The 25,425-nt window shown below is 44.3% G+C and overlaps 1 protein-coding gene across 1 annotated transcript in view; it reads right to left on the bottom strand.

The window, feature by feature from the left end:
• LOC147251636 (titin-like) overlaps positions 1 to 25,425 on the bottom strand; it is a 196,372-nt gene that overhangs the window by 152,911 nt on the left and 18,036 nt on the right. Inside the window, exons 16-49 of the mRNA XM_086221099.1 lie at positions 25,120 to 25,364; positions 24,872 to 25,036; positions 24,607 to 24,775; positions 22,327 to 24,023; positions 21,957 to 22,238; positions 21,393 to 21,659; positions 21,018 to 21,290; positions 20,665 to 20,928; positions 19,132 to 19,392; positions 18,764 to 19,024; positions 18,360 to 18,623; positions 17,964 to 18,224; positions 17,608 to 17,868; positions 17,038 to 17,298; positions 16,450 to 16,591; positions 16,206 to 16,374; positions 15,706 to 15,937; positions 15,268 to 15,552; positions 13,989 to 14,108; positions 13,631 to 13,819; positions 11,311 to 11,793; positions 10,011 to 10,502; positions 9,610 to 9,651; positions 5,052 to 8,332; positions 4,635 to 5,009; positions 3,900 to 4,185; positions 3,079 to 3,645; positions 2,657 to 2,938; positions 2,300 to 2,578; positions 1,930 to 2,211; positions 1,572 to 1,850; positions 1,207 to 1,494; positions 822 to 1,100; positions 450 to 731 (exon numbers count right to left, since the gene is read on the bottom strand). Of these exons, the coding sequence (XP_086077225.1) occupies positions 450 to 731; positions 822 to 1,100; positions 1,207 to 1,494; positions 1,572 to 1,850; positions 1,930 to 2,211; positions 2,300 to 2,578; positions 2,657 to 2,938; positions 3,079 to 3,645; positions 3,900 to 4,185; positions 4,635 to 5,009; positions 5,052 to 8,332; positions 9,610 to 9,651; positions 10,011 to 10,502; positions 11,311 to 11,793; positions 13,631 to 13,819; positions 13,989 to 14,108; positions 15,268 to 15,552; positions 15,706 to 15,937; positions 16,206 to 16,374; positions 16,450 to 16,591; positions 17,038 to 17,298; positions 17,608 to 17,868; positions 17,964 to 18,224; positions 18,360 to 18,623; positions 18,764 to 19,024; positions 19,132 to 19,392; positions 20,665 to 20,928; positions 21,018 to 21,290; positions 21,393 to 21,659; positions 21,957 to 22,238; positions 22,327 to 24,023; positions 24,607 to 24,775; positions 24,872 to 25,036; positions 25,120 to 25,364 (13,565 nt within the window). The remainder of the gene's footprint in view (positions 1 to 449; positions 732 to 821; positions 1,101 to 1,206; positions 1,495 to 1,571; positions 1,851 to 1,929; positions 2,212 to 2,299; positions 2,579 to 2,656; positions 2,939 to 3,078; positions 3,646 to 3,899; positions 4,186 to 4,634; positions 5,010 to 5,051; positions 8,333 to 9,609; positions 9,652 to 10,010; positions 10,503 to 11,310; positions 11,794 to 13,630; positions 13,820 to 13,988; positions 14,109 to 15,267; positions 15,553 to 15,705; positions 15,938 to 16,205; positions 16,375 to 16,449; positions 16,592 to 17,037; positions 17,299 to 17,607; positions 17,869 to 17,963; positions 18,225 to 18,359; positions 18,624 to 18,763; positions 19,025 to 19,131; positions 19,393 to 20,664; positions 20,929 to 21,017; positions 21,291 to 21,392; positions 21,660 to 21,956; positions 22,239 to 22,326; positions 24,024 to 24,606; positions 24,776 to 24,871; positions 25,037 to 25,119; positions 25,365 to 25,425) is intronic.

Here is a 25,425-nt window from a genome sequence, read left to right as displayed (position 1 = left end):
CTAAATCTGGAGAAATGTTGGACAATTTTTTCTTTTATGTTTTGGAAAACTAATAGAGATAAATATTATACCACCTTACCATTTGTTGGTGAACCAACCTTTTGCCACTAGTTATTATAAACTGGCTAGTATGCTCATGTCACAAGTGTACGTCCCCCAAGTGGGAATCCTAACATGAAAGTTATTTGAAGAGATGGCTTCTCTCAGACAGGATGCATGTTTATATAGACAGTGAGGCTAAAAGCCAGCACCTTCCTCATCACGCCTTGGCTGCGCCTTGTCAATCCCGGTAAGGAAGTAAACTGAAGGGCGAACATGTGACATTCAGGCTGAGCAGCAGGTGAAACCTTCCAATGGGAGCAGTAACCAATAGGCATCATCAATCATCTTACAAGATGATGTGGACCAGACTGTCCAACAGCAACAGACCAACTTGAGACTGAACCAACCTTTGACTGTAACAGCGCTGCTGCACTTGTCTCTGCCGGCCTCACTGGATGCTACACAGACATAATCTCCACTATCTTCAACAGAACACCCGTCAACGACCAGAGTCACTAGCAAGTTGTCAAATGATATCCTGTGTCTTTGGTCTTCATGGATTTCTTCGCCATTTTTAAACCATGTGATGGTAATGACAGGGGTGCCTCGCAGTTTGCAGGACAATTTCAGAGGATGTCCAGATTTCAGCAGCAGTGAAGGCTCCAGCATCATTGTAAATGTTGGGGGTTCTGTAAAGTAACAGCAACAAATAAAGTAAAGACAAGAGGCTAAATGAAGGGACACAGTTCACGTGTTTGAAGGACAGAATCCCACAGCACCTTTAACAAAGAGAACTGCAGTGCAGTCCACCTTCCCGGCATCATTGGAGACTTGGCAAGTGTATTTAGCAGAGTCGCTGGGTTTCACAGAGCTAAGCTCCAAAGAGCTTGAAGAGGAATCTTTTTTTATGAAACATTTGCCACCAGTGAACACCTCTTTCTCCTCTCTGAACCATTTAACCACCAGTGGAGGTGTTCCTGTAAAGGCTGATCTCAAGACAACATGTGACCCTGGGCAAGTGTCCTGAGCCTCAGGCTTCACTGTGAAGACTGGAAGCTCTGGAATTGGTGGAGAAGAAAAACAGCAAGAATGTTCACAGTTTGGCAATAAAATTGGATTAAGTAATGTGTGCCACAGTCAGCAAAGATATTCAAGGCTTCTAACCTTTAACAGACAGAGTACCACTGGTCTCTTTCTGGCCAGCATTATTTGAAGCTCGGCAGGTATAAACTCCAGCGTCACGCTGCTCCAGGTGGCTTACAATCACAGAGGCTTTGCCCTCACTGAAATCAAGCTTATATTTATGATCGCTGTGCATTTCTCTGTCATCTTTGTACCAAGAAACCTGCATCGGCTGAGATCCAGCAACTCTGCACTCCAATGTAATGGTACTACCAACATTTCCATCCACTTTCTTTAGGGTTTTGGTGAAGGAGGGGGGTAGTGCTCGATCTGTGCGGGGAAATTTATCAGTCATCACTGGCTCAACCCGTAATTTTACAAGTGGCACATTTATAGTTGATACTAACCACTAACGGTGACTGAGCAGGTGCACTGATCTTTCCCAACTTTATTGGACACCTCCATCTTGAACTCGGAAGTGTCTCCTTTATCTGCAGCCAGTATCTTTAAAATGGCAGTGTTTTCTTTCACAGTCATCTTGTACTTGCGGCCACTGGTAATCTCCTTGCCATCTTTAAACCATTTCACATCCAGCTCTGGACTTCCGGAGACCGTGCACTCCAACGAGGCCGAATCACCAGCAGACACGCTGATGGATGCTGCTTTCTCTAAGATCCTAGCAGGTTCTGAAGTACAATAAGATTTGTATAATTGACAAGCATCAACATCTGAACACTGTATTAGTCAGTAGGAATGTGGTCTAACCTTGAACTGTCAAGACAGCTTCACATCTCTGCTGCCCTGCCTCATTCTCTGCCAGGCAAGTGTACTTGCCACCATGTTTGATATCAACAGATGTAAAGGAAATGCTTGCAATGTTGTTCTCAAGAGTCATTTTCACCTTTGGATCATCATCTCTCAGCAAATCAGTGTCTTTCATCCATTTGACAGTGATGGGGGCAGAGCCCTTTATCATTCCCTGTAACTTAACAGTATTTCCCAATATGGCAGTTGCACTCTCAATCCTCTTTGAGAACATCGGTGGCTCTGCAATAATAGCAGAAGAGATGATGATTCACAGAAACAGAAGCCTGACTGAGGGTCCTGAATCACGACAGAACTACACACCACTGACCTTTTGGTTTAGCTACTGACTTTGAGCTTACTGACCCAACCTCATTTGATACAACGCATTCATATTCAGCAGCATCGGTGCTCTCAAAAGACTGGATTTCCAGAGAGGCCAGGGAACCTTGTGACATGATCGTGTACTTCCTATCCGAGGACAGTCGTTTCTGATTCTTTTTCCAGGCAACCTCAAAAGGTGCAGAACCTGCAAACTCACAGTCCAATACAGCAACAGATCCTCTGAGCGCCTCTACGGCATGTAACTCTCTTCTGAAAGATGGTGGTTCTAGATGGGAACACAGTTCAATTAGCTGACTGAATATGTCTCAAGATGGTTCTGCAGTCAAAGTGAAACTTGACACACCTTTAACTGTCACTTTAGTGCTGCAGCTCTCACAGCCAGATTCATTGAGAACCTCGCAGGTGTAGTTTCCACTGTCACTCAACGTGACGTCACGTATCTCAAGAGTGGCAAGGCCATCCTTAAGACTGATAGTGTATCTGCCGCCAGCAGACAGCTGACTGTTATTAAAGAACCAGGCGATGTGAAGTTCAGGAGATCCGGAGACAGTGCATTGCAGACGTGTAGTGATGCCTTGCTTCCAAAGCATTCCAGCTTCCAGCCTCTTTACAAAGACTGGCGGCTCTGATGATACAAGTGGTTACAATGAACCAATAGGAAGTTAAAGATGTTGTATACAGTCACTGCCCAGCAATACATAAGAGCACATTAAGACTTGTGATCAGACACCACCACACAGTGAAATGATAGTAGACAGGACTTACCTTGCACCTTCACTGAGGTGGAGCAAGTTGCACTTCCAGCTTCATTTGTCACTGTACACACATAATTTCCACAATCTTTCAGTGTGGTCTTTAGGATATCAAGAGTAACGGTCTTATCCTCAAAAGACAGTTTACAGTCTGGAGACTGGTGGACCCTTCGACCATCTCTGGTCCAGGTGACCGTTACTCCAATGTCTTCATCTACCTGACACTCCAGGTGCAGCGGAGCTCCAACCACAGCAGCGACCCGACCCAGTGGCCTCAAAAAACTGGGTTTACCAATAACACGCAGCTCTGTGCTGCACTCAGCTGACCCAGCTTTATTAGACACCTTGCACATGTACAGCCCACCATCAGCTTGCTCTACTCTGGAGATCTCAAGTGCGTGCTTATTCTTTTCGCACAGGGTTCTGTAGTGTGTGGGTACACTGGGTATGACCTGGTTGTCTTTGAGCCAGACAACATTCAGAGGGGCTGATGCTGATACTACACACTGTATCATTGCACTCTTCCCAACATATACAGTCAGAGGGTCAGGTTTAGATATAAAGGTGGGAGGGAATTGTTCTATAAAAAAATCAAGAAGAGAAACACATTAGTGGCAACATGTTTATCCCATTAGACATTAAAAGCTGCCAAAAGTAAACCAACAGGCCAAGAAAGCTTAAGAAGAAGGTCTTGAGCACAGCTGACAGTCAATTAAGACCAGCAATAGATAATACCTTGCAGGAGAAAGAAATACCTATATCAAAGGACCTTGGACAGCGACAACAGCCCCAAAATCAACCAGCAAAGGAAAAGGAGACATGAGTAGCTCTTACCTGTCACACTGAGTGAGGCAGAGCATTCGTCACTACCGTGCCTGTTGGAGGCCTTGCAGGTGTACTCGCCGCTGTCATCTCTGACCGGACTCAGGAGCTCCAGGGAGGACGTGTTGAAGCGGCTTACAATCCTGTACTTGTCACCATCTCTGATGAGGTGGCCATCTTTGAACCACTTGAAGTTCACATCAGGAGTGTCCTCAATTTCACAGTGAAACCGGGCAATACTGCCAATGTTGATGTCCAGGGGAACAATTCTTTGCCTGAAAAAAGGTCTCCCTGTTTGAGAGGAAAGGGAAGCAGAGAAGACAATAGAAACACAAGAAATTACAAATAAAAGAGGAAGACATTCTGGAGATGAAAACAGAGGTAACTTGGGATGAAATATGACACATTTATTTAGCTGTGACTGTGAACGAGGGATATAGTTTTGGTTTAGTTGTAAGTGACTGTGTGGGAAGAAAGAGGTATTAGAGTGAAAGCATGCCACAGAGAAATGGACCAGGAATGAGGGGGATTAAAGGTGATTCATTGAAAAGAAAGATAATTAGAAGAATAGAGGATATTTTGATGCTTGAAGTCACTGATGTCTGGTGTAACCCTCAAACATCCACATTTGAAAGAACTTTAAAGGCACAAATTTCTCAAAGTTTGGAAAAGGTTTGCAGACAACAGGACTTTTAAGATTTAATGTTGGAGGTTAGTTGATGATGATTTCAAAGAAGTGGCCATCATCAAACCTCTTGAAACTACTTTGAGTCTTGCGGATGTTGCAGTCTTGCCGGCGTCATTCTCCGCCTCACACACATACTGTCCTTGATGCTTCTCCTTGACAACTTTGTCAATAACTAGCATGTATGTGTCCTGATCTTTGGAACACTCGAACTCTTTGCCAGATTTGATCAACTGTCTGTTGAAAAACCAATTGACTTTAGTAACATACTTAATTGTAGTGGTAAAAACAGCCTTTCTGTTTTCCTCAGCACACACCTCTTCCATAGCATCAACGATGATAGGATAATCTACCAAACTCTCTGACGACTCGCTTATCATAATGGCCTCAGAAAGATATTCCTCCCTGCTTTCTCTGTGTGCAGTAATACCAACATGCTGCTCAGAGAAAATTTTTCCATCAGGTAGCATGGCAGTCACCTCAGTGGCAGCCGCATCTCTCTCTGACCTGACAGTCTTCCCGCTCACCTTCTTGGACTGGTGAACTTCAAAAAGACTCTGATCTGCTGTGTGTTGGAGGGAAGCGCTGGCCTCCATCTTGAGGTCTGCAGATTGAGTTTCAGCTGCAGGAAAACCAACAGCACTCTCTGCCACCATCACTGTGTCCACCACTGGTGAAATCCCCTCTTTGGTGAGCGCCAAGCTCATTAAGACTTTTTGAGGCTTGTCAATCTGCATGGTCCCCAGCTGCTCCGACACAAGACTCTGATGCTCTTGGAAAACCAGAGCATGCAGAGCTACCGGGAGTTCAGCCCTGAGGTCTGCTGTTTGGGGGTATTCACCCTGAAAAGACACAGTGATCTCCATTGGAGATCCTGGTGTTGTAATCAGGTATGTATATGTGACCTTTTTGGGTTCTTTCTGAACCTTCACTTGTTTTACCTCCACTGCCTCTAACCTTCCTACAATGTCAACTAGAAGCACAGGCTGGTCCCTGGCCACAGCAGACTGAAGAGCATTTTTGAGCTGGTGCCGGATATCCAAACTTGATGGTTTGGGGATCTGAATGACAAAGTTGAGCTCTTTAGGAAGGGCGTGGGTGTCCAGAGACTCATGGACAAACCAATTTCCTTTAGGCTGGGTTGTGAAGCTTACAGTGGTAGCCTCAGACTTTGTTATCTCACTAGATTGCTCTCCAATAATGACCTGTTTATCCTCCAGTAAAACTGACCGTCGGACTGACTGACCCTCCTGAATCTGGACTGCAAAGTCCTGCTCAGCAGCCTCTAAGACCATACAGCTTTCAGTACCAACTGCCTTCTCCTCTACAAAAACGGATCTTAGGGGGATTTTGGGTTCATTTTTTATCTCAGGCTTCATTTTCTCATCAGTTTTAAGGTTAGTGGTGTGACCTTCCTCCAGAGCCTGAGTATCTGCGACATTCAACGAATGCCTGATATTCCAATAATCCTCCTTCTGGACTAGTGCTCGTTGCTGTTTGACGTCACTGATGAGAGGTGTCTCCCTTGGCATCAGCATGGGCTGGGAGGACACCATTAGGGTCCTAGAGGGACTTGGCTCAGTTTGAAACTTTGACTGTATCCCGGTCAGTGACACATCGAAATCTTCACGGAAATCTGCAATCATCCCCAGTCTTTCCTCTGAGATGGCTGCATATCGTCTAGCCTTTTCCTGTTTCTGTGTCACCATCTGCTGGTCGGGGTTGCTGATAATAAGAATGTCTTCTTTTGGCAGAAGTGACAAAGAGTGAATTGACTGAAGGTGTAGTGCTGGTGTTGGCTCTTTCTCTGGCTGGACAGACTTAGCATCACTCTTTGTTGAGAAGCCTGCAGTCACCTCACAAACCACAGTCCTCTGGTCCTCTTGACTGACTAAATGCATCAAAGTAGGGCTCTTCCTTGCATCTGCCTGCTCTGACGAGGGCTTTTCGCTTCTGAACCTCCCCTCAGACTGCAAAATGCCCTGGTCAGTGATGAGCTGCAGATTCAGTGGTCTTTCTCCCTCCCACTGAGGCTGCAGAACCACCGAAGATACTAAATCTGCCACCAGTCCTGCCTGTTCACCCTGGAGCTGGTACTTTTCCTCTGCAATTACAGCCGACCAATGGACCTGGTCTTTGGATGTACTGATCATCTCCTGAACAGGAGCATACATTTCAAGTGGATGCTCTTTGTACAAAGTGACTCTTGATTCACTAACTGGTGAAAAAGCTGGCTTAGGTTGCTCTCTCTCAATCAGGGGTTTGGTGGCTGCATCTAACCCTGGCAGAGGCTGACAGCGTCTCTCTGTAATAGGCAGTTGCCCGGTGGACTGAGCCGAGTATAAAATCTTGACTCCCTCAGTGACTCTGAAACTCTTCTCTTCCTCTTGTCTGAAGGTGATACCTGAAGTTTCATCAATGACAGGGAGAGCTGTCTCTACTTGGTGACTGCTAACAAGCAGCTGAGGTTCAGTCAGGTTCCTTGACTGCTCAGGGATGTGGTTTGTCAGGGATTGGGCTCTCACCATGTTGAATGCGAGGACCTCCTCAGATATTGCTGACATGACCTTTGATGGTTGCTCTTTAGCCAAGTTAAGCTCAACCACCTCTGGGCTGCGAACGCGTTCTGAGTGCTGCTCAGTGATCCTCTGACTCTCCTGGACCGAAGATAAGAAAGTTGCCATGTGACGCTGTTTCTGCAGGACAGCTGATACATGGGACGGATGAGTGGGAGCCACAGAAATCCTCTCTTGGATTTCATGAGCCTGAAGCAATGCCGCCTGTCTGGTAAGCTGCTCATGATGAAGGGTGGCAGCAGTGATGTCGAGCTCTCTGAGAGTGCCAACCTCTTCGCTGGGAATAATCTGCCTATTTTCAGTACTGATGGTATAAATCATTTGATCAGACTGACTCCTTTCCTGGTATAATCTAGATTCCGTGGTTTGTTCTGTCATGGATATTTTCAAAGCTTTGGTTTTCTGAACAAGCTCCTCTGTAACTTCCTCCTTTACCAGCAACTCAGCATGACAAGAGGCGTCTCCAAACTGGTTGGAGGCCTTACAGGTGTAGATGGCACTGTCCTCCCGTTTCACACTCTTAATATTAAGGAAGCCGGATCCATCTGGGTTGTTAATGATGATACACAAGCTGCTGGGAAGGATGCGGAAGCTGCCTTTGAGCCAGTGAACCTCAGGGCAAGGTTCTCCAGTCACAATGTATCTTAAGAAAGCCTGACTTCCCTCAGACAGCTGAACTGACTCAATTGTTTTAGTGAACCCCGGAGGTTTCCCACATGTCATTAATGTTCTGTCATTTTTTTCAGTCTTTCCTGGTTCTTTCACCTGAACATGCAGATAAAAAGTACAAGTGGATTGTCCAAACCTATTGCTAACAGTACAGGAGTACTCCCCCTCAAACTCCATTTGAACCCTGTTAATGACCAGGCCGTACTCGTCATGCTCATGAACAAACATGTAAATGGATGAACGAGTTAAACTCTGCCCGTTGTAAAACCACTGTACAGTAGGTTCGGGAAAACCAGATACTTTTACTCTAAAGGTAGCAGTTTCACCAACACAGACAGCTGCTGGAGAAACTTTGCTGAGGAAAACAGGCTTTTCTTTTTTCCTTTGCAGAGTGCTGGAGAAGTGTTTGGACTCTGGCTGGAGTTCAAGTGTTCGGAATTTGTCTGGTAACTTAAGGCCAGTGAAGTAAGATTCCTGGATGTCTTCCTCCACTGTGATGGTCGAGCTAGAGAAGGCTGAGTAGAATAATGAGAGTTTAAGTAAAGTCATCAAACAAGCAACTGAATTTATGCATCTACACTTATAGAGTTATATTTGGTCAATTATATTTCAACATGTTTATTACAAAATTCATGTACTTGACAGATGAACTTCAAAGCTTTAAATCATTTAAGTACTCACTTAAAAGAGATGTACCAGTGTTTGTCTAAAAGGGTTGAAGTGATTGTTGCTGAGGCTGTACTTTTTGGAAGACAAGATGCAAGTCAGTTCTCATGAGGACCAACATTGTACATTTGAGAGTACAAAAGAACTGATGGGTACCCAGCTAAAGCCCAAGCAACAAGCTTTTGTACCCTTTTGGATATGCACTGGTAACTTTGTTCTTTAGATATACACTAGTACATTTATTCTTTAGATAAACAAAAGTACCTTTACTTTTCAGTGTCAAAGACGTAGATTTGTCAGAGTTTTTACAAAAAGAATAACATTTGACACTAAGATCATTTCTGACCAGAAACTGACAACATTTGAAGTTGATACTTTGTCACGTGATGATCAGTCAGTGACTGTCTCATCTGCTAGGGGTCACTGAATATAGATAACAAGTTACTGATTTTAGTTAAGAAGCATAAGCAGCTCTAACTGTGACACTGCGCAATTCACTATGTGCAAGACCGATACCGTTAGCAATGAACCAACTTCTAGAACTGCAACCTGCTCTCACAAAAACAGTCACATTTGTCAGAATATGCATTTGAAGATTATCATAGCTAACTGGAGAGGAAAGAACCAGCTGGCCAGCCAAGTTTAACTAAACCCACCTTTCAGGTTACTGGTAATTGACAAAGTTAACCTGACTAGGCTCGAGCACTGGTTCATAATGAATCATTTATACATTGACACAATTCAGATGTTTTAAGCTGTTCTGTATCAAAAAGAAATGAAAGCTGTAACTTATCGTCATTTATAGGACCAGTGAAAGGAATTTGTCCTTATCCAAAGTTCACATGGAGCCTTGTGGTTAAGAGAACCTCACTCCCGTTTGACCTGTCCAGTTTCCTTTCAAAGTACTTTGATGTACACATTTGAATTTCTTACCAGTGCAGCTTCAAAAAAAAAAAGTATATGTATATATATGTATATATATGTATATATATATATATATATATATATATATATGTATATACTTTACATTTCAAGCAACTCAGTCATGAGATTTAAAAAGATAAATGAGAACAAAAATTATACATGGTGAGCAAGGACGTTACAGTTGACATGAGGTGATAGTTACCTTTCACGTCCTCATGGAAAGGTTCCCTGTCCACTGACGTTACTGTGGAGACACAAAGGTTGGCAAATTAAAAACACATCATGAGTGGGTGAAGGCTGCTATGATGCATGACTGTTAGGGTAGGGGAAGGTCGTGCATCCCTTCAGTCTTCTTTCTTTCTTTCATGCTTCCTGCAGCGTCTGCGAAGTGCTCAGTGACACGGGTGTCTCTTTTCTTTTTAAACTCCATGTTGGAATCAGTGAAGCAGGACACAATAGTTGTGCGAGGAAGTGGGCACTGTGCGTGCATGTGTGTGTGTTTGGGTCTACGGACGCATGCGTGTGTGTGCACACGCTTGTGTGTTTGTTGAGGGGAAACAAAGCCCAAGTGAACAGAATGACCAAAAGCATGCAGATGCCAACCTTTCGTCACTGTGCTGCGCTCAGCGTCCTGGGCTGAGCTTTTGCAAGTATAAGGGCGCCCTGGTCCGGGTCCCACATTGAGAGCATTCAGACAGCACAGGGGGCCATCGTGTTTGACAGAGTAAGACATGGAATCCTCAACATTCAACCAGTTGTAAAGCCAAATGACAAACGGAGTGGGAACCCCCTCCAGAGTACAATGCAGTGAACAGCTGTCTTTGTTTGGATCCAGCAGCTTGCTGGGGAGTTTGATCAGGAAATCGGGGCTGCTGAGCAGACGGCACCCATCATGAGGGCGGGCATCAGGGAAATAATGGTGGTTGATGAGGCTGAGAGGTCTCTGGGAAGATGGAGGCAGCGACCCTGGCATCTCTGCCACCTCCTGCCTGTCTGGGTCAGGGGGGTCTCTAGGGACCTCCCTGTCTGCCTGAGACACTCTATGCACACAATCGGAAGGGACAGGAGTTTCTGCTTTGACATTTGCTTCTTTGGCTGGGTGAGGATAAAGTTAGGAGAGTCATTAGGGGTCGACGTGTCAAAAGACTACGAGGGTCTAAACAGGAAAAGGGTTAGTAGGATACATGGATGAGGTTAGCAACACGCAGCCAGAAACACAGGGATCAGCTATGCCAGAGGTTCTAAACCGTCAACACCATCTGGAACCCTCTCAGTCGAGACCCTTTGCTCTGGAGGTATCACAACTTCAAAAGTGACCTGATCCAGCATCAGTTACCTGATCCTCGAAGAGATATTTTTTTATAATATTACCAATACCACTTTGTTGCTATTGAATTGACTGGTAACCATCACACTGTCAGTTCTGTAGAGTCAATTCCAACTGAAATAAATACAGCTGAGTTAATTTAGAGGAAAATTAATGATGTCAATCATAATTCCAATCTTTATCAATCCAAACTTTCGACTAAATTGATAACCATTAAACACCTACAGCGCTGCGTCACATTTTGTGTTTCAAACTGTGTCAAAACCTTCAGCTGTTTAGTCTTGTGTTCAGCTCATTTAGTGTCAGGGCTTAGTCCATGATGAAAAGAGCTGGAAACCAGGTTAAGTCAGTGACACCTAAATACATGATGTCTTGATAAAGCATTTAAGTTTAGGAGAAATTTAAGTCAAGAACCTGTAGGGGTTCTGCCTTGAGAACCACTGACCTACAAAGCTGGACGTATTATTCTACAGTTAAGAAGAAACATTAAATGACAGGACAAGGGAAGGAAGCAGGAGGAGCAGGTGGGAGGGGCCAGGTGGAGAGATGGATGAAAAAAATAAAAAAATAAACCACCTTCAACAGTGAGCTGGGCGGACGAACTGTTCTGGCCATGTTGGTTGGTGGTGGTACAGCGGTACATGCCCTGGTCCGCCAAGCCAACACCCTGGATGACCAGGGACAACAGCCCGCCACTTTGAGAGCTCCTGACACGATCAGTGTCTGCCAGACTTTGGCCGTTATGATCCCAAACCACCCCAGTGAAGGGCTGCCCATCAAATAAGCAGCTGAACTCTGCCATCTCGCCGCTCTTCACACGGACGTCGCTCAGTTCCATCATCAGTTTGGGGTGGGCTGAGAGTTTCATTTGAATGCTCTCTGAGCTCACCTCCATTGAACTGACACTCTCCATCTCAATGTTATTTTTCCTCCAAGACACAGAAGACGTCTCAGAGATTGTCTCAGTAAACTCAACACTGTGGGTGGCAGAGTGTTCCACAGACAGCCTCTGACTTGGCTTAGCCCCGCAGCTCACCACGCTAGCTAAGGCTTTCTCATCTGGGCAATAAGAAAGAGTAGAAGAATTAGGTCAACACATCATTCTGGCCACGTCTTCAGGTTACTGAGCCAAGAGTGCAGGTGGAGTGGAGCGTTGAGGAGCAGTCATGATGAGTGAGGGGATGGTCAGCGGCCCAGTGCCGCCATCAGTCATGCAAACTCAACCTGAGCTAATAAAAACACTTAGGAGTTATATCTGTGCTTCAGTTTGTGGAAGCTAGAGCAAGACTTCCAGAGTTCAGCTGTGTTGGGAACCATGCGGCATTCCTCTATGATGAAGACTCACATCTTCCACCTAATGTCCATTGTTAAGAGGATATCACAGAGAAAAAGATGACGCCATGTGCCACAAACAGGAAAAATGGAAGACGATCACCAGTGAGCATATTTGTCCAGAAACACAAAAAGTAGTCATTTTATCAGTTTTAACACAAACTGTAAAAGACAAGTTTCTAAAAGCTATGAACCTGCTGCTGGTCACACACAGATGGCAAAGCTCTGAAGAGGCAGAAGAAATGAATCAGAATGTTTTAAAGCCTAAATGTCAGCTACACTGTGCTGAGGCTAACTGATTAGCCTTTGTAGTATGACATGAATAAACAAATGCAAACAATGTTATGGAGTCAACATTATTTCCAATTCTTCTCTTTGGGCTCCTAATGATGAATTTGGACCAAACAATAAGTCAGGGAACATAACTGCTAAGAGTACACATGAAGATAATGGCCACACCTTGCCTCTTTTCTGGGAGAAAACAAATATTTGTGGATTGGTCACTTGAATATATTAGCTTAATCCCATGTGTATCACAATGTGATAAATCAAATGATGCTGACTAGAGTGAACTCAAAAAAAGACTAAACTGCTAACCAGTGTGAGTGTAACATCCCTTTACTGTTGATCATAGCATCAAAAACAGGATAGTTTTCAGTTGTTTTTCTTGCAGTTATGCTAAAGGTTGCCCCCACTTCTACTATACTTTGTGCTGAGCTAGGCTAATATATCCTGCACCTCTCGCTGAACAAAATGTAAAGAAATGACTCCAATGTCCATAATCTCATTTGCGAGCAAGCTAACATGTCAGCCTTGTAACGTAAGCTCTCTAGTTCACCAACTATCAGTCTATGGTTTGGAAATTGTGTAATTAAATGAAAGTGAGAAGTTTTAGGGACATATGTCTCAGTATATGCTTTTATCAGTGCTCTTAAACTTAGCTTACTTGCTAACATCAATTTGCTGCCATGCTTTAACATTAACATTATTATTTTAGCTGAGATGAGTGGAGGTACACCAGGTTTTCTAGGACAAAACTCCAGTCAGTATGCTAAGCTAAGCTACACTTGCCCTGGGGGTCAACAAGAGGAGCCACCATCTAATATCTGTGTGTGACCAGTGGCTGTAAAGCACAGCCGACACACAAGGCTGGTCACTTCTGTCTGCTAACACATGCCAATGGATGATCACGGTGTGAGGTATGATGCAACTGCTTGCTATAGCCCAGAATATTGCTGCCCTTATTTATTTATAATTTATAATAAAACTCAGAGTTGGTCATACACAGTAACATCTGAGCCAGGTACTGACATATCAGAATGTGACTCATGTTTAAGCCAAACTGAATTTCAGCTTCATCATTACTGATGATCCATTTGTACTGCAGATGTTTCTAAATTCTTACAGTGTATGGCCAACTTTAGCACACCAGCTAAAGTGTTCATTTTGAAAAAGAAACAGATTTTGAAAGCGGGTCAAGGGGAATGCCCACAGTCAAGATATTGGCTTGACTACTGAAGCACATGCAGGTCTAACAGTGGCACAATAACTATGGATTACTCACCATCAATATTTAGAGTTGCAGAGCATGTGACCATTCCTGCTGCATTAGTGGCAACACATGAGTACTCTCCTTCATGGGCTGGGACGACGCGGGAAATCTCTAACTGGCAGGAATTCTCAAAATGAGACATCCTGAAGATGTCGGACTGTCTGATCTCTCTGTTGTTACAGAACCAGGAAATCTGCAGATCTGGAGACATCAAGCCAGGATCCTGTTTTTACTGCATGTGTACTGCAAATGTGCGAATGCACTAATGCTAAGACCAAATAGACACCCAGTTAATATCTACTGCTCTGAACAATGTAGGGTGACCTCTTTTTAATCCAGCAACCAGTATTATGGGATCTGCGATTGTTACCTTCCCCAGAGACGGTGCACTGAAAAAGGGCAGGGCTTCCCTCTGAAACCAGGATGTCCCGCAGGGGAGAAATGAGGGCTGGAGCAGAGACCCGGGACTCACTTACTAATGCTTCAGGAACTGCAAAATAAACAAATAATCAATTACAACATTTCTAACCAGTCAGGTTCAAAAGCACAAACTAGCTAGTGCTAGAGACTTAAGCAACAGTAGACACGGGGTTAGGGTTGAAGCTATATGGCAGCAGCTAGTCTTTGCTCACGCTAACTGTAGTTTTGTAGCTGTGTGTGAATCTCTCTCAGGAAATACTTTTGTTAATGAATACATAACTGAGACAGTGCCTAATTCATTCAGAATGAAGAGCTCAACGCCTGCTATGCAAGCTAACATTTTTAGCTTTATCGTCCATACATTGACAACTTAATACAACTAATTTGAAGAGTAAACAAGGTTTGAAATCAGATGTTATTAAATTAGTTTTTCTGTCAATATAACATGCGAAGAAACACTGACCCGATAAATGTGAACTTTACATACTCAAAGGAAATTCAGTTTGTGAAATATTTCAGATTTTTTTTTCAACTTTTTAAAAAAAAATTGTAATTGACTAATATTGACAGATGGATGTTTCTGGGGAAATTTTTAATTCATTCATTCATTCATGATTCAAGATGTTAATTCTCAAGTTGAGATCCAAAGGCAGAGTCCATCAAGCTTGCTGGCATTTTAGGACATCCATCCATCCATCCATCCATCCATCCATTTTCTTCCACTTATTCCTCTTAAGGGTCGCGGGGGCTGGAGCCTATCCCAGCAGCTACGGGCGAGAGGCGGGGTTCGCCCTGGACAGGTCACCAGTCCATGGCAGGGCCAACACACAGAGACAAACAACCATTCACCCTACAGTCAATTCAGAGTATCAATCAGCCTAGTCCCCATTTGCACCGTCTTTGGACGGCGGGAAGAAGCCGGAGTACCGGAAAGAACCCACGCAGGCACGGGGAGAACATGCAGACTCCACATACAAAGATCCCGAGTCGGGACTCAAACCTTCTTGCTGGGGGGTGACAGCGCTAACCACTGCACCACCATGCTGCCGATTTTAGGACATTTCTTTATAAATGATTTTTTGTGACAATGATCAGTTGTCACAGGAAGATTAGCTCGTTAGCCTGCACATATTCTATTAAAATGTTACTTTAACAAAGGAGCCGTAAAGAAAATAACAAAACAATGTCCAACTTCTTCATGACTGATGGTGAAACATATCTGAATGTACCTTTCACGGTGAGGGAGGCAGAGCTCACTGCCTCTCCATAATCATTCTTGGCCTCGCAGCTGTAGACTGCGGCATCCTCTGGGAAGACTTCCAGCAGTAGCAGTGTCTGCTCATCTCCATCATGGAGGAATTTGCATTTGTAGCTGGTGGTCAGGACCTGGGAGTCCTTGTACCAGGACACCTGAGGCTGTGGGAGGCCGCTAACCTGTACTATGAAGCGAACTGTTTTCCCTGACATTACCATCTGGGGCTGCAGGGGGCGGATTATCTGAGGAGGCTCAGGAACTGAGGGCAGAAACAAAAGAGATGATAACTTAAGAAGAACCTTTGTCTACTGTCATAGTTGACATCATCAAAGCTCAGACGTGATCAAGACTGAACAGAAGAAAAGAGGTTTGATGCAAAGTCGTCAGATTTATGTCTGCTCACGGTGCTTACGTTTGACATGCAGCGTCATGGAGCTTCTGTTTTTGCCAGCTAAGAAAGTATACTCCCCAGCGTCACTCCTATAGGTCTCTGAGATGGTGAGACGGTGGAGCCGTCTGATGGTCACATAATTGAACCTCTCCTCCACTGATAACTGAATCTCCACTCCGTTCCTCATCCAGCGACCGTCCACATCATCCTCATTTACTTCGAACTCAAATGTTGCTCTCTGTTTCTCAACGACCTACAAAACAGATCATTGACAGGAAATTCTTACCCAAATCCAGTATACCATGACAAAACCAGAGGACCAGAGAGTTGCCTGTTGTCTGTTTCACCTGTATCACCAAATTTACCACTGACACTCAAAGAACACGACAGACTGACTTGACTTTATTGTTTTGTTCCTCTTCAGGCATCCCAAGAATCTGGTAGTATTATGATGTATTCAAGAGGTGGTCTGAGACAATGAAGGCAAAAACTGAAATGTACATCACTTAGAAGTAACTCACAGTTATGTTCCTGCTGGTGGGCTCAGAGATCTTGATGTCCCGTCCCTCCACTCCGAGGTGGCCTTTGGACATGCTGGACCCGGCTACAGCTGTGTACTCTCCAGCATCAGACAGGCGGATAGATGGCAGAACCAGGCGATGCACAAACTTTTCTGAGGTCATTTTGTATCTAAGGGCGATAAAGACACGGCTGTTAAGAGTTTCTTTATGTCTACTCTCCGATGGTCAGAAGAAGATGAAGTACCTGTCGGATATCTCCAGCTCCTGACCATCCTTCATCCACATCACCTGGACATTGGGCTCAGAAACTTCACACTCAAAAGTTGCCCTCTTCTTCTCTGTAACCCTCAGGTCCTTTAGGTGTTTGGTGAATTCAACAACACGAGCTGAAACGAGGCAAAGCATCAAAACAAAATATAGAAACCCTCTTGGTGTGAAACGTTTAGTTGGCATATTGGTACTGGTGGTTTGAACTTTTGCCTGCTGTAAATTTCTCTCATCTTTGCACAGTAATGTAATTCATGGACCAATCACTTTGTGCTGTAGAGACACAGTGGTTGATTATTTGTGTTTCTAATTATGTTTTTATTACAAAGGAAATAAGGGAGAGGTCTGTCTACCCAGGTGCTAATTACAAATGAAAGGGAAATGACAAAAGCTCTTAAAAGTGGCAGTGGAGGTATGGTGTCTCTAGCATGGTTCTGGTGGTGACCTCATGTTGGTGTTGCTAGCTTGTTCTGGCCAGCCCCAGAGACAATTCGACATATAGACGCACGCCATCAAAGATTAGCAGGTGAGGGAACATGACACATGTTGAGACATGACATCTTACCCTCAACATAAAGTTTAGCCCTGGTCATTGCGGAGCCGGCCATGAAGGTGTACTCTGCCGTGTCTCCGAAATGAACATTCCTGAGGCTCAGAGTGTGTGTCAGCTGTTTGCAGCGAGCCTGACATCTGTCGGTGGAACGGATTTCCACACCGTTCTTCAGCCATTTGTACGTGATGCCCTCATAGTTGACATTGACCTCGAATGTGACTGTGTCTTTCTCCTGAGCGTTCAGGTCCTGCAGCATTGTGGTGATGACAATTGCTGGAACAAAAAATTTGCAGAATTTCAAAACTCACATAGACAGGCAAATGCTGGACCAACAGACTGAGTGAAAAACGCTTATCAGAGTGGTTGTTGCCACTTATATTAGTCATGTTGAGCTAAAATGTCAGATTTCTTGATTCCAGTTCTCAACGGGAAAACATTTTTGATTGTTCAGAGTTAATAAAGGAAATAATCCAATTTGAAATGTGCTTTTAAAGCTTAAAAATTATACATTTGAAACTCAAACATGTCCTTAGCTGAAGTTGTACATGTCACATTTTGAAGCACTGAAGAATGTTAACATACGGCTAACGGTCAGCGTGGCGGAGACTCGGTCGTTGCCACAGATGAAGGTGTACTCAGCAGAGTCGTCCCTGCTGGTGTTCATTATCTTCAGCTGGTGCAATTTTTCCTGAACCACAATCCTGAACTTCTCACTCATCTCGATCTCCACGCCGTCCTTCAGCCAGGTGGATGGGACTTTGAAGTGAGAAACTTCACACTCGAATGTGGCCACGTGGGTCTCTGGGATTTCGATGTTCTTCAGAGTTCTAGTCACACGAAGAGCTGAGAAGGAAATGTGAACACAATGTCAGTCCACAGATGGTTTACGTTCTTTACCACCTGCTAACATGGCACGCTATGCTGATGCTGGCACTTACACTCAACCATGAGGCGGGCACTGCATCGGAGATGGCCCACCACGGCTGTGTACTCTCCTTCTTTGCTGGTGTCCACGTCCTGGATAATCAGTTTATGGGTCTTTTTCTCAGAGACCATCCTATAGTGCTTGTTGGGTTTCAGCTCTGTGTTATTGAACATCCATGTCACAGGGATGTTTTCCTCCGAGATGCCCAATTCAAAAGTGGCAGTTGCACCCAACAAAGATGTGACATCCTTTGGCTTCTTCAGGACCTTGATTGCTGTGGACAGAATGTCATGTTAGAAGTTTAAATGTGAATCATGGCATACAGTCACCTACTCGATCACCTGGTTATAGTCTCAGGAATCTTTGATTCAGGAGTCAATTTCTCCCATCTGGCAACAAAGCAACTTACTTTCAACATTCAGCCGGGCGTTTGCAGACAGTTTTCCAAGTTTGAAAGAATAAACAGACTCGTCTTGTGTGTTGCAATTCTTGATCTTCAATGTGTGAACTGTGCCTTCGACAGTGATCTCGTATTTATCACTTCTCTGGATCTCAACGCCATTCTTGATCCACTGTGCGCCCCTCACGTTCTCGTGTGTCAATTCCAGGCTGAACACTGCTTCTTGTGTCTGGACCACATTCTGGTTTTTCAGGGTCTTCTTGACCTTCACAGCTGTGAAAACAAATGTTGTTATTCCAGGCTTTGGATTTGACAGTGAGTATTTTGACCTAGTCAACCAGAGAAAAACTGTACTTGTATCTTATGCACTAGCTAGCAAAGTGACACTGTCCAAGTGCATTTGTTGGGTCTACCTTCCACTTTCAGAGTGGCTGAGGTCTTGGAAGTGGCAACCTGATAAGTGTACTCTCCAACGTGGGTGGATTTGGTGATGACTATGACGAGGCGTCTCGTGGCGCCTTTCACATCACTCTGCACGTTGTCATTGAAGTCGATGGGCTGCCCGTCTTTCAGCCACTTGCCCTCTGCAGAGGGATTGGCTACTTCACACTCCAGCTCGGCGGTCTGGGAGTCAGCCACTACTAAGTCATGCAGAGGCTTCCTAATAGCGCCACCTGGAGACAGGAGATTGATGTGTTAGCGTTTGGTCCAGTCAAAGCAACACTTCATCAATTTCGAACATAAATCTGCTAGGGATACTGAAAACCGTGGTCCTACATACCTGAGACAGTGAGCATAGCCCTGCTCATCTTCTCACCGGCAGCAAACATGTATTCACCCTCCTCATCCTTCATTGCATTCATTACTGTTAGCATATAGCGCTTGTTCTTCGACTCCATCTTGTACTTGGGCCCAGCTTTGAGAGGCTGCCTCTTGAATGTCCAGAAGGCGTCGATGCCTGGGTGAGAAACCTCCACTGCGAATGTGACATTCTCAGACTCGGCACACTCTTTATTCCTCATTGGAGTCACAATCTGGACAGCTGTCAGAATTAAACAACAGTTAATCAAAAATGAATGTTCCAACTAGCGTTCAGGGTGCTTCAGCTTGTTCTTCAATAGTCTTGTCTTAGATACCGTCGTGCTGCTGGATAAATTTAGCTTCATCTCTTGAATGCTGAAACCTGACACCCATTAAAGACTCATAAATAGCATTACAATCCTTCAGTTTCACTCTACCTACTCCATACGACCTGTTTCATGTAAGCCGTTACTTTACTACCCAGGAAAATTTCATACGAAATCTCTTACAGTTTCTTTTCTTTAGAACTCGATGCAGAGTTTGCGTTGATGCCCTGGAAGTATGGAGCTCTCAAACCTGAATGTCTGCATGTCACGCAATCATTCGCATCTTCTATACATTGGTCCAAAGAAATGTGGTTCCTTGCGCTCACACTTGGGAGATGTTTGGGCTGCTCATGATGAATGCAATTCCTGACTTCAAGCACTCATTACTTGTTTATTATGTCCAATTTGGTATTAAATCTTTCCTTGCCAGTGCTTTTTGAACATTTCCCCTACTGGAAAAAACCGAACAGATCAGAAGTTGGATCAAAGATCTGAGCCTGTATTTTCATTTAAAAAACAATGTTTCTTGGTAAGTTAGTCAATTTCACCCCCCCCCCCAAAAAAAACACTTGAATGAGGGTTGGTTTTATCAAAAACTCTCATTTTCAGTCAACAAGAAAAAAAACACTTAAGAGTCAAAGCGGTGATTTTTTTCAAATAAAATTCAATGGATATTTGTATTTATACCATACTATAAAGAAATTGCCAACAGTAATGGTCCTGGTCCCTAGACCACAAGGGAATCAATCCTCCCTTTGGCACACTTAAGTGCTCTTTAGCAGGCCTGATGTAGCATTACAGGCCCACTGGAGAACCACAACATCTGTCTGCTTCATTTTTTGGCTTCTGGAGCTTTTTCTTCACCTATTCTTGAACCTAGACCTACAGCACTCTGCCGTAAGGTATGCAATAGTACCCGATTAATCTTGTCGGTGGCAGGAAAAGGGTTACATAGGACAATAATTGTCATTGTAAGTCAACACATTCTTATGTTGTGTTCAAACTAAATACAAAGTACAATTTTACTACAAGTCAATTTCATGCAAAGTCAGTATAAAGATTCTGGTACACACCAATATTTACTAGTTTATTGATTGTGTTTACTGGTCAGAGTAACATGAATAAACACAAGTACAGTCAGGCTAAGATCTCTTGGCATTTACTCCCAATATCCTCATACAACTTACTTTGAACAGAAAATCTGCAGCTAGTGTCGGCTCGTCCAACCACGAGTTTGTAGTGTCCCTCATCAGAGGCGTAAGTCCTGGTGAAGACCAGGCGCTGCTTGGCTCCCTTTGCCACCATCTGTACTCGCTCACTGGGGCTCATCAATTGGTCATTGTGGTACCATTTGACGGAGCTGATGTCCTGAGCAGAGATTTTAGCCTCCAAAACAGCCTTGGTGCCCTCAACAGCACTTAAATCCTTCAGAGGAATCAGGATGCCAATAGCTGCAACAGCAAGAAACATTTTTTTTATTGATAGTGTTCCACTTTGGAGTCCTTAGTGGTAGAAAACAGCATGGATCTGAGGACCTTACTCTGAACAACCAGCTTGGCAGAGGTTGAGATCCCCTGATCAGGAACCACAAAGGAGTACATCCCAATGTCATCCTTCATTGTGTCTTCAATCAGGAGTTTGTGGATCTGTTTGTCAATAACAATGTGCACTCGGCTTGAGGTGGTGACTGGTTGCCCGTTCTTCATCCAGGTTCCTTCAACGTTCTCCTGGGAGAACTTGACCTCCATCTGAGCAATGTCACCCTCACAGACTGTCAGGTCAGCCAGGGGCTGCATCAGGGTCACGGGACGTACTGAAACATAAAGAAAAATAGATGAAACCAGTGCCTGGAACCTAAATGTCTACCGAAATTCAATAACCAGACGCTGGTACTTAAACAACTTCCACAACTCACATTTCATCTTCAATGAAGCAGTTGTCATGAGCTTGCCCACTTTAAAGGTGTACTTTCCTTGGTCCTCCTTTTTGACGTCTTTGACAGAAAGTGAGTGACGTCCACGGCGGAAGGACATGATGTATTTATTACTGGGAAAGAGGGGCTTTTCTCCAAAGAACCATCTGCCCTCTGCATCTTCACGAGACACAACACATTCAAACTCTCCAGAGTATGTCTCCGGCACCTCGGTGCTCTCTAGCTGCTTCAAAATCTCCAGTGGGGCTCCTGAAGATATCACAACACAGACAGCACACATCAAAATTCTAATTTCAGAGACTTGTGTTCTTCATTGTGGCTAGTATTTTTAGGAGAAGCACCTTGACAACATTATACTGAAAACATATGATTTTAGAATGTTTTGATTTGGCTTAAGCAGGGAAGCATGATTATGCTTTATGGTCCACATTTAAGCATATATGTCAAGATGGGCATTGATGTGCGGATACGTGGTCATGGAATAATCTTTTGAAAATGATTTCTGCACGAGTTTCAACTTTGACTGCAGACCCTCATCCAACGCACCTTCAACATTAAGCTTAGCAGTTGTCCTGACATGATCATCATCCACAACTGCACAGGTATATTCAGCATCATCCTTTATTTCAAGCATCAGCACAGACAGGAAGTGGACCTTTCTGTCAGAGTGCATCCTGTATTTGTCTCCAGAGTAGATCTCCACATTATTCTTCAGCCATCTGACTTTGACGAAAGGCTCATTTGTTTCACACTCAAAAGTAGCCATGGTGTCCTTCTCCTTGGCATTGATCTCCTCCAGCTTCTGAGTGAAGGTGATGACTTGCTTTGCTGTAAACAATTAAGCGTGACTTTGGTTAGAAGAACATTTAAAATGCCACAATAAAAGGAGATCTTTAGAAAATCAGAGTTGCGTTACCTTGCACCAACAAGAAAGCATGGCTGGAGGTCTCCCCGGCTTTATTCACAGCTTTAACCATGATGCTGGCAGAATCTTCAGCTTGGACACGTCGAATCACCAGTTCACACACATGGTCCTCAGGCCAGTACCAGTAAAGTCGGTCAGACTTTTCCAGCTGAACACCATTCTTGAACCACTGGCACTCAGGCTCTGGTCTGCCAACAACTCTGACTCTGAAGCTCACTTCATCACCTTGTGCGACCGTCTGACTTGTGATCCGCTCCAGGATTTTAGGTGCCTCCATGCTGGCTGAAAGCTTAACTCTCTCTGGCTTGAGTGGTTTGGCAGTGAGTTTGCGACGTTCCTCCTCCTTTTTCTTCTCAGCTTCTTCCTTCTCTTTAGCATGGTGAAGCAGGTCTTCCTTTGTCTTCTTCAGGAGATCCTCATAGGATTCGTCCCTCTTACGTGATTTGAGTTCCACTGCAGTGATAGACTCATAATAGCCTTCCTCTGTCCTACGCTTGAACTTGCTTCGAAGCTCCTCCGACTCCTCTGTGGCTTTCTCGTGAATGATTCTCTGGGCCTTCTTCAGCTTGACCACCTCTTTCAGCTGAGTGTCATCTGTAGGTTTCTCAACCTTCACCACCTCAAAGGGTGTTCTTCCAGGTTCAGGTATGGCCTCAGTGGCCTTGGCCTCTGGAGCCCGACGAAGGTGAGTTCTGAAGTCCTCTTTCTGCTGAATCTCCAGCTTTACAGTGTGTTCAGCAGAGCCCAGATTGTTGTCTGCAACAACTTTGACTTCACCTTCATCATATGTTTTGATTTCAACAATCTCCAAGTAGTAAATACCATCATACCGAAGTCTGTATCTCTTACTCTTGCGAATAAGTTGTCCGTTGAGGTACCAGTTGACCTTTGGTGATGGATAACCAGTCACTCTACAGCGGAATCGCGCTGTTTCACCCTCCAGAACTTTGACCGGTTCAGGCAGAAGAACAATCTCAGGTTTCATCTTCTCAGTGTCTTCCTCTGTAGTGACTCCAGCAGGTCCGCCTTCATGAACTATACGCTCTATCTCGTCGATTCTGTGTGCCCCCTTCCTGCCTTCAGGAAGCTGTGTTTCCTCAACAAGACCCTTTTCATCCTTGACTATCAGAGTGGCAGAGGTCTGGTCAACTCCGAACTTGTTACTTGCTCTGCAGGTGATAACGCCACTGTCACGAGCATATGCAACTTCATAGTCAAGGCTGCAATAGCCAAATTCATTGACCATGCGAAGCCTGTTAGCAGCCTCCAGGGGTTTGCCATCATGAAGCCACTCCACAACCATAGTGGGGTCACCAATGGGGGTCAGTCTGCACTCGAAATGAGCTGGACCAAAACGCTTCATTCTAATAGAGGTCAACTTCTTTTTAAACATAGGTTTCTGCTGCTTCTCTTTGTCGTAAAGGTCTCCCTCCTCCCACTGCTCTTGGCCATAACGGAGGTGAAGGGGCTCCACCTCTGGAGGGGCGATCTCCTTGGCCTTGTAGGTTCCTTTGGGAATTATAAGCTTCCTCTCTGGTTCCGGCTCAGCATAGTCCACCTCCACATTGACCCTGCAGCGGGTGGTGTCTCTGCCAGCTTTGTTAATGGCAGTCGCCGTGTACCAGGCACTGTCTGTGCCAACTGCTGAAGGAATCTGGAATTTAGCCTCTCCTCTGGTTCCTTCAATCCTGAAAAAAAAAAAATTTTATATTATAAAAATCAATTCACTTTGAAAAAGTACAGGCGTATTCTAGCCTCTTTTCTTCTTCTGATTATTAAGACACCAGTGGATGTTGGAGTATAACTCACAAGGATACAAGCAGGACTTAAGTGGAACTTCAATAGATCGCATTATCACTGTCAAGAAGCTTGTGTTATAGTTTCAGTTTGTCTGTCTGCATTATGATGCACAAAGTAATTGTTGGATTTTTGCATTGTCAAAGATGTGTCTTGGCCAATAAAAGAATCCAATGATCTAACCCTAAACCCTAACCCAGGAACTATTACATGGACATTTATGGAACAATAAAGATTAAAAAATACTTTTGTAAATATATCCAGAACTATTTGGTTTCTGTTGAGGACTTGCAAATAACAGAAGTACAAACAGAATATAAGCGATTTCAGGTCACGTTTTGAGGTAATTGAAATTATTACTGATGCCCCTTCCAGAAATATGCTCATCCATTTGTAGAAAAGGTTGAGTTTGTTTCACGACTGTGATACGTCAGCCAGCTTGTTTTTTTTTGTTTGTTTTTTTATAAAACAAACCTGATGTGTGGGTGCTTGTGTGGTGTGATGATGTCACTGTTCTTCAGCCAGACGATATCAGGGAGGGGGTTTCCAATGGCTTTAACGGCCAACTCAACCAGAGTTCCTTGTTTGACACTGATGTTCCTCAGCTTCTCTGTGAACTGGGGACGCACCAATGTCTCTTTAGCTGCAAAGGAAACAGAACAATGTAAAAAAAATGTTAAAGCTGGCAGATTCCCTCTCTTACAAGGTAAAACTTGCACAAGTACTGTTTGAGTCTAACCATCGACTGTGAGAGTGATGGAGATGGATGACCGTCCAGCTCTGTTCTGAGCGACAACTGTCCACTCTCCAGAGTCATGGGGCAGGGCCGGGACAATGATTAGGGACTGAGTACCATCTTCTTTAACCACTATCTTGTGAGTGTAGTCGCTAACCACTTGTTGTCCTGAGGAACAGGCAAACATATAATTTTGAAACAAAAAGGTTATTTTAGAACAACTCTCATATAAATGATGATTTTTGTCTCACCATTGTGGAACCAGTATGTGTCGGGCATTGGTCTGCCAACAACCTTGAGGTCAAATCTGGCAGTTTGCCCCTCAGAGCATTTACATGAGGAAGGCTTCATGACAAACACAGGCTTGTAGAGTCTCTCTAGCTGAGCTTCGTCTGTCTCATCGAGCCTTCGGGCAGGTGAACGTCCAGGAGAACGGCTAGGAGAGCGACTAGGAGTTCGGCCAGGGGAGCGGCTCAAAGAGCGTGGGGATGTAGATCTGAGCAATAGAAGTTGTCAATACTCAGGCATTTCTAATCCATGGCAAAAGTATTTCTGTC

The sequence above is a fragment of the Aulostomus chinensis genome, chromosome 12, assembly GCF_037954235.1.
Source record: "Aulostomus chinensis isolate RoL2024-O1b breed Wild chromosome 12, RoL_Achi_v1.0, whole genome shotgun sequence".
Lineage (NCBI taxonomy): Eukaryota > Metazoa > Chordata > Actinopteri > Syngnathiformes > Aulostomidae > Aulostomus > Aulostomus chinensis.
The sequence above is the reverse complement of the archived record's forward strand: the minus strand, read 5'-3'. Positions and strand labels throughout refer to the sequence as shown.